This window comes from Narcine bancroftii, chromosome 3 (genome assembly GCF_036971445.1).
Source record: "Narcine bancroftii isolate sNarBan1 chromosome 3, sNarBan1.hap1, whole genome shotgun sequence".
Lineage (NCBI taxonomy): Eukaryota > Metazoa > Chordata > Chondrichthyes > Torpediniformes > Narcinidae > Narcine > Narcine bancroftii.
The window spans coordinates 332,839,619-332,855,565 of record NC_091471.1 but is presented as its reverse complement, the minus strand read 5'-3'; the positions used below and the strand labels follow the sequence as shown (position 1 = coordinate 332,855,565).

Sequence of the window (15,947 nt, the reverse complement as noted above, 5' to 3'; positions counted from 1 at the left end):
GGAGAGCAGACAGTATGGGAGTGGACAGTATGGGAGAGCAGACCGTATTGGAGTGGACAGTATGGGAGAGCAGACCGTATGGGAGTGGACAGTATGGGAGAGCAGACCGTATGGGAGTGGACAGTGTGTGGGAATGGACAGTGTGGGAGAGCAGACAGTATGGGAGTGGACAGTATGGGAGAGCAGACCGTATGGGAGTGGACAGTATGGGAGAGCAGACCGTATGGGAGTGGACAGTGTGTGGGAATGGACAGTGTGGGAGAGCAGACCGTATGGGAGTGGACAGTATGGGAGAGCAGATAGTATGGGAGTGGACAGTGTGTGGGAATGGACAGTGTGGGAGAGCAGACAGTATGGGAGTGGACAGTATGGGAGAGCAGACCGTATGGGAGTGGACAGTATGGGAGAGCAGACCGTATGGGAGTGGACAGTGTGGGAGAGCAGAGAGTGTGGGAGTGGACAGTATAGGAGAGCAGACCGTATGGGAATGGACAGTATGGGAGAGCAGACCGTAAGGGAGTGGACAGTGTGTGGGAATGGACAGAGTGGGAGAGCAGACTGTATGGGAGTGGACAGTATGGGAGAGCAGACCGTATGGGAGTGGACAGTGTGTGGGAATGGACAGTGTGGGATTGGACAGTGTGGGAGAGCAGACAGTGTGGGAGTGGACAGTGTGTGGGAATGGACAGTGTGGGATTGGACAGTGTGGGAGAGCAGACAGTGTGGGAGTGGACAGTGTGTGGGAACGGACAGTGTGGGATTGGACAGTGTGGGAGAGCAGACAGTATGGGAGTTGTCAGTGTGTGGGAATGGACAGTGTGGGAATGGACAGTGTGGGATTGGACAGTGTGGGAGAGCAGACAGTATGGGCGTGGACAGTGTGTGGGAATGGACAGTGTGGGATTGGACAGTGTGGGAGAGCAGACAGTATGGGAGTGGACAGTGTGTGGGAATGGACAGTGTGGGAGGGTGGACAGTATGGGAGTGGACAGTGTGTGGGAATGGACTGTGTGGGAGAGCAGACAGTATGGGAGTGGACAGTGTGTGGGAATGGACAGTGTGGGATTGGGCAGTGTGGGAGAGCAGACAGTATGGGAGTGGACAGTGTGTGGGAATGGACAGTGTGGGATTGGACAGTGTGGGAGAGCAGACAGTATGGGAGTGGACAGTGTGTGGGAATGGACAGTGTGGGATTGGACAGTGTGGGAGAGCAGACAGTATGGGAGTGGACAGTGTGTGGGAATGGACAGTGTGGGATTGGACAGTGTGGGAGAGCAGACAGTATGGGAGTGGACAGTGTGTGGGAATGGACAGTGTGGGAGGGTGGACAGTATGGGTGTGGACAGTGTGGGATTGGACAGTTTGAATAGACAATGTGAGAGTGGACAGTGTGTGGAAGTGCCTCATCCTGAACTGCTTTGAGTGACCGACGATGGAACTAATCAAATTGCACCCTCCAGTGACATTGGACCCATTCCAGTTTGCCCACTGTCCAAAGCAACTACAGATGATTTAGCCTTGACCCTCCACTCCTTCCAGGAGAACGATGCTCCTACACCAGGCTGTTGATTGACCAGCTCGGTGTTCAACGTGATCATACTTTAAAGGCTGGTGGTTAAACTGTCCTTGCTGGAACTCAAATCCCCTCCCTGCAACTGGATTCCGAATGTCCTGATTGAAATTCCTCAGTCACCCCGGGTTGGTCGCAAAGCTCATGCCATCACACTGAGCTCTGTTACATCCCAGACTTGGGTGTTTGGCCTGTTCCAGTTCACTCCTGCTAACTCACAACTGCACCTGCCAGATTCAATTCAATCAGAATCATCATGTTTCCATTGATACAACAGTTTCTCTCCTTGGCAATGACGGTAAGTCGGCTGACAGAGAGGTGGTGGGGAGGCTCGTCAAGTGGTCAGAACTCAACAACCATAGTCTGAATGTGGACAAGACAAAGGAGATGACTGTGGGCTTCAGGAGGACGAAAGTTGACCACTCTCTGCGATACATCAATGGGTCCATCGTGGAGAGAGGGAAGAGCACAAGGCTCCTTGTTATGCATTATAGAGGATCTGCTACATTCATCACAAGGGATCCTTGACCCCTACCGTCAGGAAGGAGGTACTGGAACTGCGAGGCTGGAAAATAGCTTCTTCCCGCAGACTATGAGATTGATGAATGATATCCTTGGGTCCCTTACTAATAAAATTGAGTAAATTATTTCAAGATATTTATATATTTTTATTTATGTACGTGATTATTATGTGCTGTATATGAGTGTGTCAGTGTGTGTATTGAGGTCTGGAGAAACGCTCCTTCATGCGGTTGTATATGTATAGTCAGATGATAATAAACATGAATGGTTAGCGGGGACACGTTGGGCTGAAGGGCCTGTTTCCGTGCTGTACAGATCTGAATCCATCCACCGCCCCACCTCCCTCCCCGGGCATGTTCTCCTGCTTACTGCCCAGAAATGTGGGGTTGGGGGACTGATTTACCCCTGGTGTGAAGGTTAATTGGTAGAAGCTGGGACGTAGATGGGAACATAGCCACGAAGAGTTACATGGGATTTGTAGTAGAACACGAAAGTCCGAGGTTGAAGTGAAAACAATGCTGAAGAAACTCAGCAGGTCAAACAGTGTCCTTTATATAGCAGAGATAAAGATACAGAACCAATGTTTCGGGCTTGAGCCCCTCATCAAGGTACGGAAAAATATTGGCGGGCACCTGAAAAAAATGGTGAGGTGGGGGGGGCGCGAGAGGGGAGAAGCCTGATCCCAAAGACAGGAGGTAATAGGTGTGTCGTGTTGGGAAGAGTGTCAGGTTCAGTGGGTTCACAGAGAGATGAGTCTGGACACAAATTTTATTAACACATGGAGACAAACAGGTGAGAATGTTAAACGATACTCAATTAGTATTTCACTTAAGCAACCTTATAGACATTCACCTCTGACCTAGGTTGGACTCCCACAACAGTGAACCTGTACTCGACCTGGTCACACACACACACTACAAACAGGGACTCTTACATATACCCAGTTCCCTGTACCAATGAGGGTGTGGCGCTCTCTGCAAGTATGGATCGATCGCAATGGTACAGCTCAGCTTCAGTGTACTGTGCACCTTACCCACAACACGTCCAGTGATGTCCACGGTAGCAACTTGGCATTGAGTGATGTCTGGGGCTTGGACCATGAGGCAGAGAGAAAGAATGTGCCCTGCATACAGTGCTAATCTGTGCTTCACCCAAGGTGATTTAAATTAGCCATTGGCAAGGTGTGCACTAATGGGTGGCCGGTGTCCAACCTTCATTAATTGGTGACGTGACTTCTGAATAAGTTTCAGACAGGGAAGACACATGACCACCCCCTAATACACACATTCTAGACAGGCAGGGAGGTGGAGAAAGGTGGAATGGCACAGCAGCAAGAAGGGGGAGGAGGGGTGGTTGGGTAAATAGAGAGGGAAGGGGGTGGAGATCTGAAGGAAAGAAGGAAAGGGAGGAGGGGGTGGAGAGCAGGTTAGCAGAAACCAGAGAAATTGATGTTAATGCCATCCAGCTGGAGAGAGAGCCCGGATGGAAAATCAGGTGTTGCTCCTCCAATAAATGGGATTTGGATGGGTCAGTATAATGTCAGTGGGTTGAATGGCCTGGATGGGAGCAGTGGAATTATACTGGGTAGGGTTTGGATTTTTCAGAAGAAGGGCGACATGCACAAAGTTCTTGACACCATGCTGGTCACTGAGATCACACAGTCCATCAGCCCCATCCGGTAGCCCCGTGGAGGGGCCAGGAAGCGGTGCACCCCTGTCCCCGAGCCTCCTCATTCTGGCAGCTGGACCTTAGTGTCAGCCGGCGGATCGAAATCCGCCTTAAAACCAGCCAATCAGAACTTGCTGAATGGCCTAAAGACGATTGGTTCGTTTTAAGACAATAAACCTATGGCGATACGAGTTTAAAGGCCAATCAGAAGCCGAATTTGTATCCAATCACAGAAGGCTTTGTCCCCGGGGAGGTGGAGTAGGCGTGCATGACGTCAGCTCGCAGATACGTCACCGGTATAAAATGCAGCGTCGGCGGCTGCCGGCTGAGTCTGGAGATTGGCAGCGTCGAGGATAAGTGTCTCTGGAAGGTAATGAGATCGCGGCTCGGCCGGCAGCCACCGACATGTTCCGCCCCCTCAGGTTTTCTCCGGGATGGGGTCAGCGGGCCGGGAGATTGCGGTCGGGTGATGGGTGAGGCGGAGATTCGGTGATGGGGTCGGCGGGGAAGCGCCGCAGGCCTGTCGGTTCGGCGCAAAATGGCGGCCCCTGGGGGATTGAAAGGGGGGGGGGGGAAGGGCAGCGCGGGAGGTCTTACCGGAACAACTCGGCGTGAAGGCGACGGTGGCTGGCAGCCCGCCCCCTGTCCGTCCCCGTTCCCCGCGCGGTGGGCCCGGCCGCTGGTGACCACCGCCTCGTTTTCGCCCGCAGCTTTTGAGGCAGGATGGCTCGGACAAAGCAGACGGCCCGCAAGTCCACCGGCGGCAAGGCGCCGAGGAAGCAGCTGGCGACCAAGGCGGCGAGGAAGAGTGCCCCGTCCACCGGCGGCGTGAAGAAGCCCCATCGCTACAGGTAACCGGCCTGTCGCGGGGACCCCCGGGCTGTGGCCTCGCACCAGCCATATGGCGGTGTTTGTAGGCGGGGCCGCTTGATCGGAAAAGTTCACATCAGTGGGCCAACTTCCCCCCGCCCCTTCACTCTGTCCGTGTCTACCTCCCCACTACTGCCGACCTCTCCCTTCCAGACCCTGACCTTTTCTCTCACCCCCACCCCCTGATGCAGGGTCTCTGCTTGAAGCCTCTGTCTCCCCGGCTTGAGTTTCTCGGGCGGCTTGTGGGTTTTATTTGGCTTGAACTTTTGGTTTCTGCAGTGTGGTCAGGTTTGAAATGTTTCCATGCTCGAGTTACAAGATGGTCTGTGCTGGGTTGTCTAATTTTTTTTAATTCGATTTGCTGGTTGAGCAAATATCTTTTGAAGGTGTGTATCAATGGATGAGGTTTCTAATGTAACCACATAATGAATTTAATCATTGAACTATTTGGTCCTTTCAGGCCTGGTACTGTTGCTTTGAGAGAAATTAGGCGATATCAGAAGTCTACAGAATTATTGATTCGCAAACTGCCCTTCCAACGTCTGGTGCGTGAGATTGCCCAAGACTTCAAGACTGATCTGAGGTTCCAGAGTGCAGCAATTGGTGCATTACAGGTACGTTCCGTGGAATCTTTGGCCCACGATGAAAGATTGTGTGCAAGGTGTTTCTCTTTCCCTCCTATCTGCTTAATCAGTGAGTTTCCAGTGGCCAGATGGGGAATGCGAGAGTCAAAATCTGGATGGTGTTTAAAACTGGGTGGTTCGTGAAGGATGAGCAGTGAGAATTTGGGGAGGGATGAAGAAAGCTGGTAATGGAGTAACTTATTTTTAGAGCTTTTTAAAAAAGAGTGGTATGCCAGCAGGGTTATTCTATTACATTGTCCGTGGTGTTTTAGAGTAATTGTGTAACTAGTATTGTTATAATGTCAGCATCTTATTAATGTTACAATATCTATTGTTCAACTGTTTTCTATTGAATTAAAAGTGCCATTTTAAAAAGTCAAAATAGCTCATGGGACTTTTTGAAACCTGTGACTTTCTTTATATTGAACAGGAGGCAAGTGAAGCATACTTGGTTGGTCTCTTCGAAGACACAAATCTGTGCGCCATTCACGCCAAGCGAGTAACCATTATGCCAAAGGATATTCAGTTGGCTCGCAGGATACGTGGAGAGAGAGCTTAATTGGAGCTAACTCGACTCTTATCACAATGGACTGTGGGACCTTTTTTTAATATTGCAGGATTTGCGGATGGGATTGTCAGGATATGAACTTTTAAGGAGTTGTATGTGCAAATGGAATATGTGGTATTTGCTGTTTTTATTCAATTTTCTAAAGTTTATTAGGGTGGGGGAGGGGTTAAGCTGGTTTGGGAGCCCTTGTTATTGAAGAAAAAGATCTAAACTAGCTGAATTAGAACAGATTAATGTCCACATGTCATTGCATGAGGTACAAGTGCAAAATGCACTTGAATTAAGTTTTTATTTTGTATTATACTTGGGTTTTCTATTAGACTGTTTCCTACAGCAATTTTGTATTAGTCAAGGGAATGTACTAGGGGAAAAAAATGCTTCCTAGAATCATTCCATTGGTAACTCAGGAGGAATTGTCCTAACACCAAGTAAATGGCATTGATATTTTGGGCATCAGGCTGGAGTGTACAACTTGGCAGCTATGTACCTATTTATGCATTGTGTTTCATGTTATCTGTTTATGGGAGGGGAAGTTATTCATTTATTAAATTGTTTATGGGCTCTTGTGTGTTGCTATTTGTTCTTGTCCAAACAAGTGGTTTTGTGTTGGGAAATTGTAGGTAAGAGCTTGTTGGAATTGAGTAGGTAGCCTGTGAATTGATGTTTAGGTGAATGTTTTCCAAACCTTGGAAGCAGAGGAGTGTTGCTCTTTCATGCTGCAGGCTTTAATTGTCCAGAATGGGGACAACTGCAAAATTTGTTTTCTCCTTCTGTATATTATTCTAAACTGTTCACTTCCCACCTATTACAGATTGAAATGGTATAAATTTTAGTCCAGCATGTCAACTTGTTTAATGGGATTGAGTTGTGACATTGCTCTTTGATGCAAGTCGTGTCTTTGAGCAAATGGCACATGCCAGTTGATTTGCCTAAACTGCAAAGACAGGGTTGCATTAAGTGACCAACAGCACTGAATGTGGGAGGAGTTTGTCATGTGTAAAGGTAATAAAATTGCTTGCATTAGAGATTCGTTTGGATTGGCCACAGGTTTGAGGATTGGAAGCAACTTGAATTCACCCCTTTAACCCCCTCTTCCCTTACTTAAGTCTGGATAAATATTGGTGAAGCAGTTCACAGAAGATCAGTCTAAAAATTAGCAGGTACATTCAAGCTCTGCTAACCAGGGTGATGCCAGTCCCTAGCTGCATTATTCCATAGAATCACTGACCATGGAAATCTAGACAGCTGGAAGGTGGCATGGAGGGTACTGGTGTTGCCCTTGTTGGAATTAATATGGTCTTTCTATTGAGGCATTCAGTGCTGTTGCCCATTTGTCAGCTCAGTAAAAGGTTAGAAAGTTATTTTGACCTCAGAGGTCTGGAGAGCTGTTCAATTTTATTTTTGGTTGGGACTATGCAATAGGTTACTTTGCATATAGTGCCTGGCTTGGTGCTAAGAGGCTTGTGTTGCTTGCCTCCTTGAAGGCTGTCATGGTCGAGGATTTCCCCCTGAAGTTGGAGCTCTTGGTTTAAAAAAAAATCACATGCTGTACCACAAGTCGAGCTGGTAAAATTTAAATATTGCATTTAAGTACATGAAACCTAAACTTGTAAAACTACTGTAATTGTTACAGAATGTACTGTTTTCAAATGCAATAAATGCAGCAAACTCTGTACATTGGTATTTAAGTGCTGTCGCAAGGTTAGAAGTGCAGTTATTTACTGATGTGTTTGGCATTGGTATGATCTGTGTGCCTCTTGTGTAGATCACCCTGCTCCTAACCGCTTGTGCAGTGTATGCCTAATTTGTACTGCTTGATTTGTTCATTATACTTGTTCTGATGGAGCCAAGATTTTCAATAATGTTTCTTGTAATTTGAAGACAGCAGCTTTTGCTACTGTTCAGGAAACTGGTTCCTGATCACTAATGAATGGAAAAATTCATTATCCTGATTATAGTGGAATTCTTTATTTTCCTCTGGCAGCTCCAACTTTAACAAGTAAAAAGTTGTTAGTGTGATGTACTATGTATTTTTTGCACCAGGTCACTATTTAAATCTAAAGTCCTCAAAAGGAAGAAAAACTAGTTATTTATCCATTCTATTCATTTATCATTAGAACTTTGAACACCAAATCCCACAGACAGGATCTTAAAAATTTGGGGTCATGAAAATCAACTTCACTAGACCTAACCTGCAACTGTGTCAGACTCTAGTCAAAAATCTGCATAAACACAAATTCAGGACCATGTCTTGAATACTGCTGGTGAGAGTTTCCCCTTGAGGTTGGCTAGACTGTCACAAGATGGAGTGATAAACTTGCAGGCAGTTCCATGGCGTGGATATCATGTGCTAACAAACAGGGTCATCTCCAAGGAGGAAACACTCATCTCTGGGAGAAGTGGTTTCTTTTTGGCCCCAGTTAATATCAGCAGATGCTACTGATGATGGATCACATCACCTGGGTGAAGAAACCAGAGTTCTGTAACTGGAGAGCAAATATCTACATGACTCAACTCATGAGGATTCTCTAAAACTTGATGGGAGAAGTGTAACATGGAAAAAAGGTACTGTCCACTCACCATGTTTTGCAATCCATAATGAAAAATAGGAAGTGTCAGGGAAACCATTATCAAAATATGTATAAATTCTTCTGACTTGAGGGTCTGGAAGCTTCAAGTATTCAATATCAGGCATGTGAATATGTCATTAATCTTAGCAGCAGATCAAGGGTAGTCAACTTGGTCTTGGCTAATCCCACCTCTTAGCTTAGCATGTCATGTAGAATTGGCCTCTAGCTTCTGTGATGCATACAAAACAGTCACAGTTAATTGATGGTAATGCATTCAGGGTCATTCCAAAGCTTTTCACCATTTAGAGCTGAGCCATATTATTGAATTAGTTGTAGGTTATAATGGCTGCACGTGAAGGATCATCAGATATTTTGCTCAATGCCTTTGATGCTCAAAACTGCATACAGTATGAATAAACAGAAAACTTCCCCTGCAAACTTTTTTCAGGTCATAACTACAATTGGGGCAATATGGATTGTATAGCAGTTAGTGCAATGCTATTTAATTAGTGTGCAGGGTTTGAAACCAGCAGTCTGTATGTGTGTGGATTTCCTCCAGGTCCTCTGGTTTCTTCCCACCAATCAGAAACACAGGAGTTGAAGGTTAATTGGGGGACACAGATCAGAAGGGCACATAACTCGAATTTTTTTTAAAACATGGAAACCTGGTTTAGTTCAGACCTCTACAAACTGCATCTTGAGTCCTGCTAGGGAGGCACTGAACCTAGAAACAATGAACAGAGCCCCTCAAGACTGTTGATTGATCCACATCTTGTTTTTAGTTATTGGACTGGCTCTATAATCCTTAACACATTTGCTGCTTTTTTTTTGCCTAAGCAAAGAATGACCTCAGTCCTACAAAGACTGATTATAAATAGTCCGCAGCCAAGATTCAGCCAACTCCTATTTATTAAAGTTGGGAATGGGCAGTATTAATGTAATTTATGGAACCGGAAGCACGGATGTATAACTAAGGAGAGGCTGGTACAGGAATGCCAATGCACAATTTTAAGTGGGTATTTCTGATGATGAGATTTGTTGGTGTGATTGGGGGACACTCAAAGCACTTGTAGGGAAGCAATGTTAAAAGGAACAGATTAAGAGAATTGGGTAATCCAACCAATTACTATAGAGTAAAACAGCTTCCAGTCCACCATTCTGAGGTAGAGAAAAAAAGCATGTCTGCCATCTGCTCCAATGGGCTGGAAGATCCACAAATAGATCACCATTCTTCTCCATTGAAATTCTTTATCCCACAAGGAAGTCCCCATTGTGTTTAGTAATGTATTTGACTATTTCGGGTTGATGCAACTGGATAGATCGTCAGTCAAATGCATCCTGGTTGTAATCATCATTAGTGAATCGGAGTCTTCAAGGTTGCCATAGGATTCTTGGTCCATCACCTCAGTAAAAATCAGATCAAGTAAGAAAGGAAAGTCACATGACCAGCTGGCCATCCCTGTATCCTGTCACACAAACCATTCAGTATGTCGAAATCCTGAAGCTGAAAGACAAGAGCTTTGGTCAATGTATATAATCATATTTTATATATATATATATACACACACAGTACAGCCTACCTGTGTCTATGCTCATCTATATCATTTTGTTTGTACAAGGCCCAATTTGACATGCCCAAAAGCTTTGTAAATGGGTCCACCACATACAACTTGTTCCTGATACTCAACGTGTGGAAAATCTCATCCCTCGAATGTACTTTTAAAATTTCCCCCTTAAACCTGTAGCTTTTGTTCTAAACTCAGATCTATATATACCACATCTATAAGGTTACCTCTCAACCTACATTCCAGTGTGTAGACATCCACTTTCTCCTTTATAACCACAGGCCTCCAGTCCAGGCAACATCCTGGTGAATCAAATCTGCACTCTTATGTTGCTACCATATCTTTCATACAAGCCCCTTTTCCACTGGCACCCTGTCCCAGGAATTGACTGGGATGGTGCAGTGGAAAAGGAACACTGAACACTGGTGTCAAATGACCATTTCACATAGGATTAACTGTCTGCCTGGTGTACTGATAAACCCAGTGGAAAAGCAATTAGAGTACAGTTAAGGGTGGCCCAGTGGAAACAGCACAAAGGGCTTCCTATCCTGGGAGACTGCATGGCCAATTAACTGGGATGACAGTGGAAAAGGACCTATAGTGTGGAGATCAGAAATATAGTCATTTGTACAAGTGCAGTCAAAACTAAAATTTTGCACCATTTCAGTGCACATGACAATTTTTATATTTAGACATTGAGCGAGTAACAGACCCTTCTGGCCACGTGCTCATGCCACCCAATTACAGGCCCCTAAGTTTTGAAGGGTGGGAGGAAATCGACACAGATACATGGAGATACAGACAATGCTGGATTTGAACCCAGCCTCGTGCTGGTAGCACTAACTGCTACCCATAACTAACAATTTTCCACAACTGCAACGTGACTCCCAAGTCCGAATACAACCATTACTCTTATCCACTTCTCAGGGTACTATGGGCTTGTACCCCAAAATCTGCACATCAACCCTCCTATGGAGCCAGAATTTGACTTCACAACTTTCAATACCTCACATTTGATGAAATTTTGTCTATTTTTCAGTTATGTTCCTCATTATCCTTAGACAATCTTGGTAGATTTTAAATACCTCTGCTAGGGGATCCTGCAATTTTGTACTAGGGAACATCCTGTCGGATTGGGTATTTTATGAATTTTTATTTGGCACAAGACGGCAAGCACCTATCCTAATCACACTTCACTTCTGTAGACCAAGTGAATACAGATGCAAAAAAAATCCATTAATATTTTATGGCTCCATGCACAGATGACCCCTTCAAGAGGATCAATTTTGCCCCTTATCCTTAATACATCTGAAGAAGCCCTTTGAATTGTCCTTCACCTTTGCTGCCAGAGTGAAGGGCTGCAAAATCCCCTGGATTTACAGACACTTGCCTATTCTTGTGATAATTTCCAATGCTTCCTTAATTGAGCTGGACTCGAACACCAAGCAGCTGAAAGATGTCGTCTGAGGTGTTTCTGGAGAGTTCCTGAAAGTAATGTGCAAGAGTCATACACAGGACACAAAATACTGAAAGCAAGACCCAAAACTTGCCAGAGGAGACTCAAGAAGAGAGTAACATTTTCCAGTGGTGGTACTTTAGTCTGGAAAGGAGTAAATTGCTGGGGCTCTGAAAGAATTTTCAACCTCTGCTGGCCACAGTTAAGGTACCAGATGACTGCTACCTTACCTGTCACTCCAACCTTGGAGTCTGAAAAGTTACTAAAAAAGTTCTGATGGCTGAGATCAGATAGTGGGAGGTCCTATCTAACCAAATTGACTGATTTTTTCTCTCCTCCCCCCTCCCCGGCAAGATTATAGTGATGAGGGGAGTGCAGTTGCTATGGATTATTAACAGTTCAGTAAGGCCTTGAACAAGGTCCTACATGGAAGGCTTCAAAGCCGAGGAGACTCAAGGTAAAGCAGATTCAAAACTGGCTTGGTTAGGAGAAGACAAAGGGTGGCAAGACTTTTGTGATTGGCTGCCACCATGGCAATTCCCCAGCAAGGGGAAACAGTTAAAAAAAATAGCAGTCTTCCTTTCACTGCTCAGTCCCACCTAATGGCTGGATGTCATTTAGATACGATACCCAATTACAACCATGTGTCTAACCTAACCCAGTACATTTGGAATGTAGGAGGAAACCAGAGCATCTGGAAGAAACCCACTTGGACGATATGAACCCAGGTTGCTGGTTCTTCACTCACTAATTTCTAATTTCTATGTGCACACAGTTTTCAGAGACTCCAAGTGCCAAGGATAAGTGGATGTTACTTGCTCTTCAGTGTAATACACCCACCACCGGGCTCAAGTCTGAGTCAGAGGGTCCCACTTACGCCACACAGTAAGCAAAGAGGGTCCGCCTATCGAGCTGCTGTCCCACTGAAGCAATTTCAGGGTAGTGATGATGAAACATGACCTGAAATATCAAGGTGCACAACATCAGAACTAGGATTGGACTGGATAAACGACCTCCACTCAGATATTGCTGGCCTGGTGAGAAATCGGTTCAATTTTCTACAAGTATAGATAAACGACCTCCACTCAGATATCGCTTGCACTCCTGGCCTGGTGAGAAATCAGTTCAATTTTCTCCAAGTATGGATAAACGACCTCCACTCAGATATCGCTTGGTGAGAAATCGGTTCAATTTTCTCCAAGTATGGATAAACGACCTCCACTCAGATATCGCTTGGTGAGAAATCGGTTCAATTTTCTACAAGTATGGATAAACTACCTCCACTCAGATATCACTTGCATTCCTGGCCTGGTGAAAAAAAATCGGTTCAATTTTCTACAAGTATGGATAAAGGATCTCCACTCAGATATCGCTTGCATTGCTGGCCTGGTGAGAAATCGGTTCAATTTTCTACAAGTATTGGAACTGTAGAAATTAAGAGGGAAGGCACACACCCAGACTAATCAAGGAGTAATGCACAATGGAGAGGCAGTTTTCTTCTGCATCTAAATTAGAACCACCCTGAGAGTGATTTATGGAACATGGCAGGTATCATATTCTGGAGATGCTTTGGGAATATTTGAAGCATTTTGCAATGCAGTAAAATCCCCTGGTAGCTGGCACCTAGATGCCAAATAAGTGAATTTTACAGTTGCTTGAGACTATACGTTGGCAAACTAACAGGGAGGTGCACCAATTTTAAACCTGTATTTTTTACCTATTTATTTTACATGATTTTTTTTGCCGGTTCCTTGAATTCTGAAAAAGCTTTACTATAAGACCCCTCATACCATCAAAAATTTTACCTTAAATAATCAATCTTTAACTTGGCTATACAGAGAGAGTGAACAGCAGTTACCTGTGTGGAGTTTTCCATGCAGATCACTTCGGTTTCCTTCACATCGAGCAACACCTCCTAACAGACAAACACCATGCACACAGTTAACGCATCACTCTAGCTCGCTGGAAGATGCCAGTTTTACAGCAAGGTGGACTTCTCAGAGAAGGGGTGGGGGGGGGGGGGAGGGAATTATGGGTGGAGAGAAGTGGAAATCTGCAGTCTGGCCCAAAGAAGTTTTCATCATCCATGTGTGTATAAACACACACACACACACACATCTCTATCCCTAACATATATTTGTTTGTTCTCCAAAAAAATCAATATGGAGCACTCTAGAAATGTCCAAGGAGGTTCAGTCGAGGTAACATTTGATGCTGAATGTCATGACCACATTGAATATGCAGTTCAATAAAAGAATCGAACTTACACCAGGGACATGTCAATTAGTTACAGGGCTGTGCATCAATGTACATTCAGAATAAAAACAAATGGCCAAACCCAGTTCAATATGGCCCCCCCCCAAAAAAAAATCAAAGCAACATTGGCAGAAGCTCTTCACAAGCCTGTATAGAGTTAGACAAAAGAGAAAGCAAAAGGAACATCAGTCTCGCCTCACTGATGATGCTTCCAGACATGCAAGGATCAGGCAGTAACAGCAGCGATATGCCCACCTCAGTGCTCAGGCTTCCAGAAAGGCAAAGGGCAGGTAGCAGGAAACAGAACATCAACACCAGACCTGCCTTGGTGCTCAGGCCTCCAGACAAACAAGGAGCAGGCAGCCGGAAACTGAGGAACAATGCCAAGCCCACCTCAGTCCTGATGCTGCCAAGATTCTGCTGAGGAAGAACAAGCAGGACTCTAAGCAATGCGAACAAAAACCACCAGCCAAAGGGGAGCACCATTTACTACAGCCAATTACTCAGTTGACATTGAGTATTCTTCATGAAGTTTTTGGGTATTTTGTAACCACATAGTCAACAACTGAGTGTTTCATTTTCCCGGCAACGCCAAATATCCTGCTATACACCCACACCTATACGTATAAAATCACTGCTTGTTCAAGTGTAGTCACAAGGTTTTCATCTTCATCTGATAGACTATTGGTACCAATGGTATACAAAATGGTGCTTAATCAGTAGCTTTGAGGAATGTGTTAAGAGTCTTGAAGAGCTGACTTCGATCATGTTGGTTGGCAAAGTTAGACAGGATTGGTTTGGATCAATTTGCAGTGAACTGCGTTGAATGGGATGGGTGGAGTTGACTCCCTGGGCTCACGTTTGCCAGGATGTCAGGTGGGAGGTGTGATATTGGTTGTTGAGCACAATTGAAGGGGCACTGGGTGATCTGGTTTCCTCACACAAATCAATGAACTGGGGGATTATATGGCTCCTGTAAATTATCCCTTGTGCCAGCTAATGACAAAAATAATTAGAATGAAGGGTCCTGCACCTGAAATGTTAATTCTGCTGGTCCTTCCACAGATGCTGTGACTTTCCAAGTGTTTCTGACATTGTCAGTCTTTGTTTCAGATTTTCAGCACCTGGAGTGTCTTTCTCGTTGACGAGATTGTGGACTTTGTTGCAATTATCTTGTTCTAATTTGGTTGGCATCTAACATCCTGAAGCCTTGTTTGTTACCCATCTCCATTTGGCCAGAGTGGAATGAGTGGAAGCATCCAAGAAGCTCAATGAAGGGATTACTGGATGAGGAAAATGGACCAGGAAAAAAATACATTTGTTAGTACCTGTCCAACTCAGATAATGTCTGACTGACCTGCAGAGGATTGTAATCCAATCAATAAGAGGCATTTGGATACGTTCTTAAATAGGAAGGCCAGAGAGGGATTTAGACCTAATACAGGCAAATAGGATTAATGTATTTAGACATCACGATCAGCATGGATGAGGTGGGCTAAACAGGGCCCATTTCTTTACTGATTCTATGATTTATTTATAAAGACTGGGTCAGGGGGTGAGCTCTCATCTCTTCAAGCCAATGTGCTGGCAGTCATTAGGTTTCTAGGAAAAAAGTGACCATTGCAGATGGTGAAGAACCTGCTGAAGATGAAGACCCAAACCTGGAGATAACCGGTTTCTTGTGCAGGATGTGACACTGAAATGACGTGAATGTTAGAGTCTCTACAGCCACCCAATCACATTCTTCCCGTATGAACTTCAACTTCAAGCCATGTTCTTGGCTTCCAGTATTTGTACACATTGGCCAGAATTTCCACTCCCACTCCAATGCCAACACTGTTTCTACACAAGCTCACACATCCACCTACATTAGCCTATTCTGACCAGCATCAAGAGCAAAGCTAATTCATCCATTCTCTGCTGAATCACAGTTCACATTCAAAAACCACTTCTTAAGCTACTTCACTCCCCATCAAACATCTCCTCTTTGTCCCAATAGTACTTTCTTGCCCCTTCCTCTTTCTCCACAGAATTGTCCACCATGCAGCTGGAGTGCTGCCTCCTTGAATGAATGAATGCTGCAGCAACGCTGCCATAGGATGGTGGCGGGGAGAGGAAATACATCAGATCCACCCAGTGAGGGAGGAGTCACGTGATGGGAATAGTGGCCGGTAGTATATCAGCACTCTCCAGAAAAGAAGAAAAAAGCAAAGCCCCAGACTCACAAATCACAACAAATAAAAAATAAAGGTGTGGAGAAAATGGCACCCAAGAAAGAA

At 45.1% G+C, this 15,947-nt stretch overlaps 1 protein-coding gene across 1 annotated transcript; it reads left to right on the top strand.

The window, feature by feature from the left end:
* Positions 1-4,040: 4,040 nt before the first annotated feature.
* Positions 4,041-7,773, top strand: LOC138759233 (histone H3.3A). The gene is made up of 4 exons (XM_069929332.1): positions 4,041-4,130; positions 4,471-4,611; positions 5,091-5,244; positions 5,684-7,773. The coding sequence occupies exons 2-4, from the start codon at positions 4,484-4,486 to the stop codon at positions 5,810-5,812; spliced, it is 411 nt and encodes a 136-aa protein (XP_069785433.1). The 5' UTR covers positions 4,041-4,130; positions 4,471-4,483; the 3' UTR covers positions 5,813-7,773.
* The last annotated feature ends 8,174 nt before the right edge of the window (positions 7,774-15,947 follow it).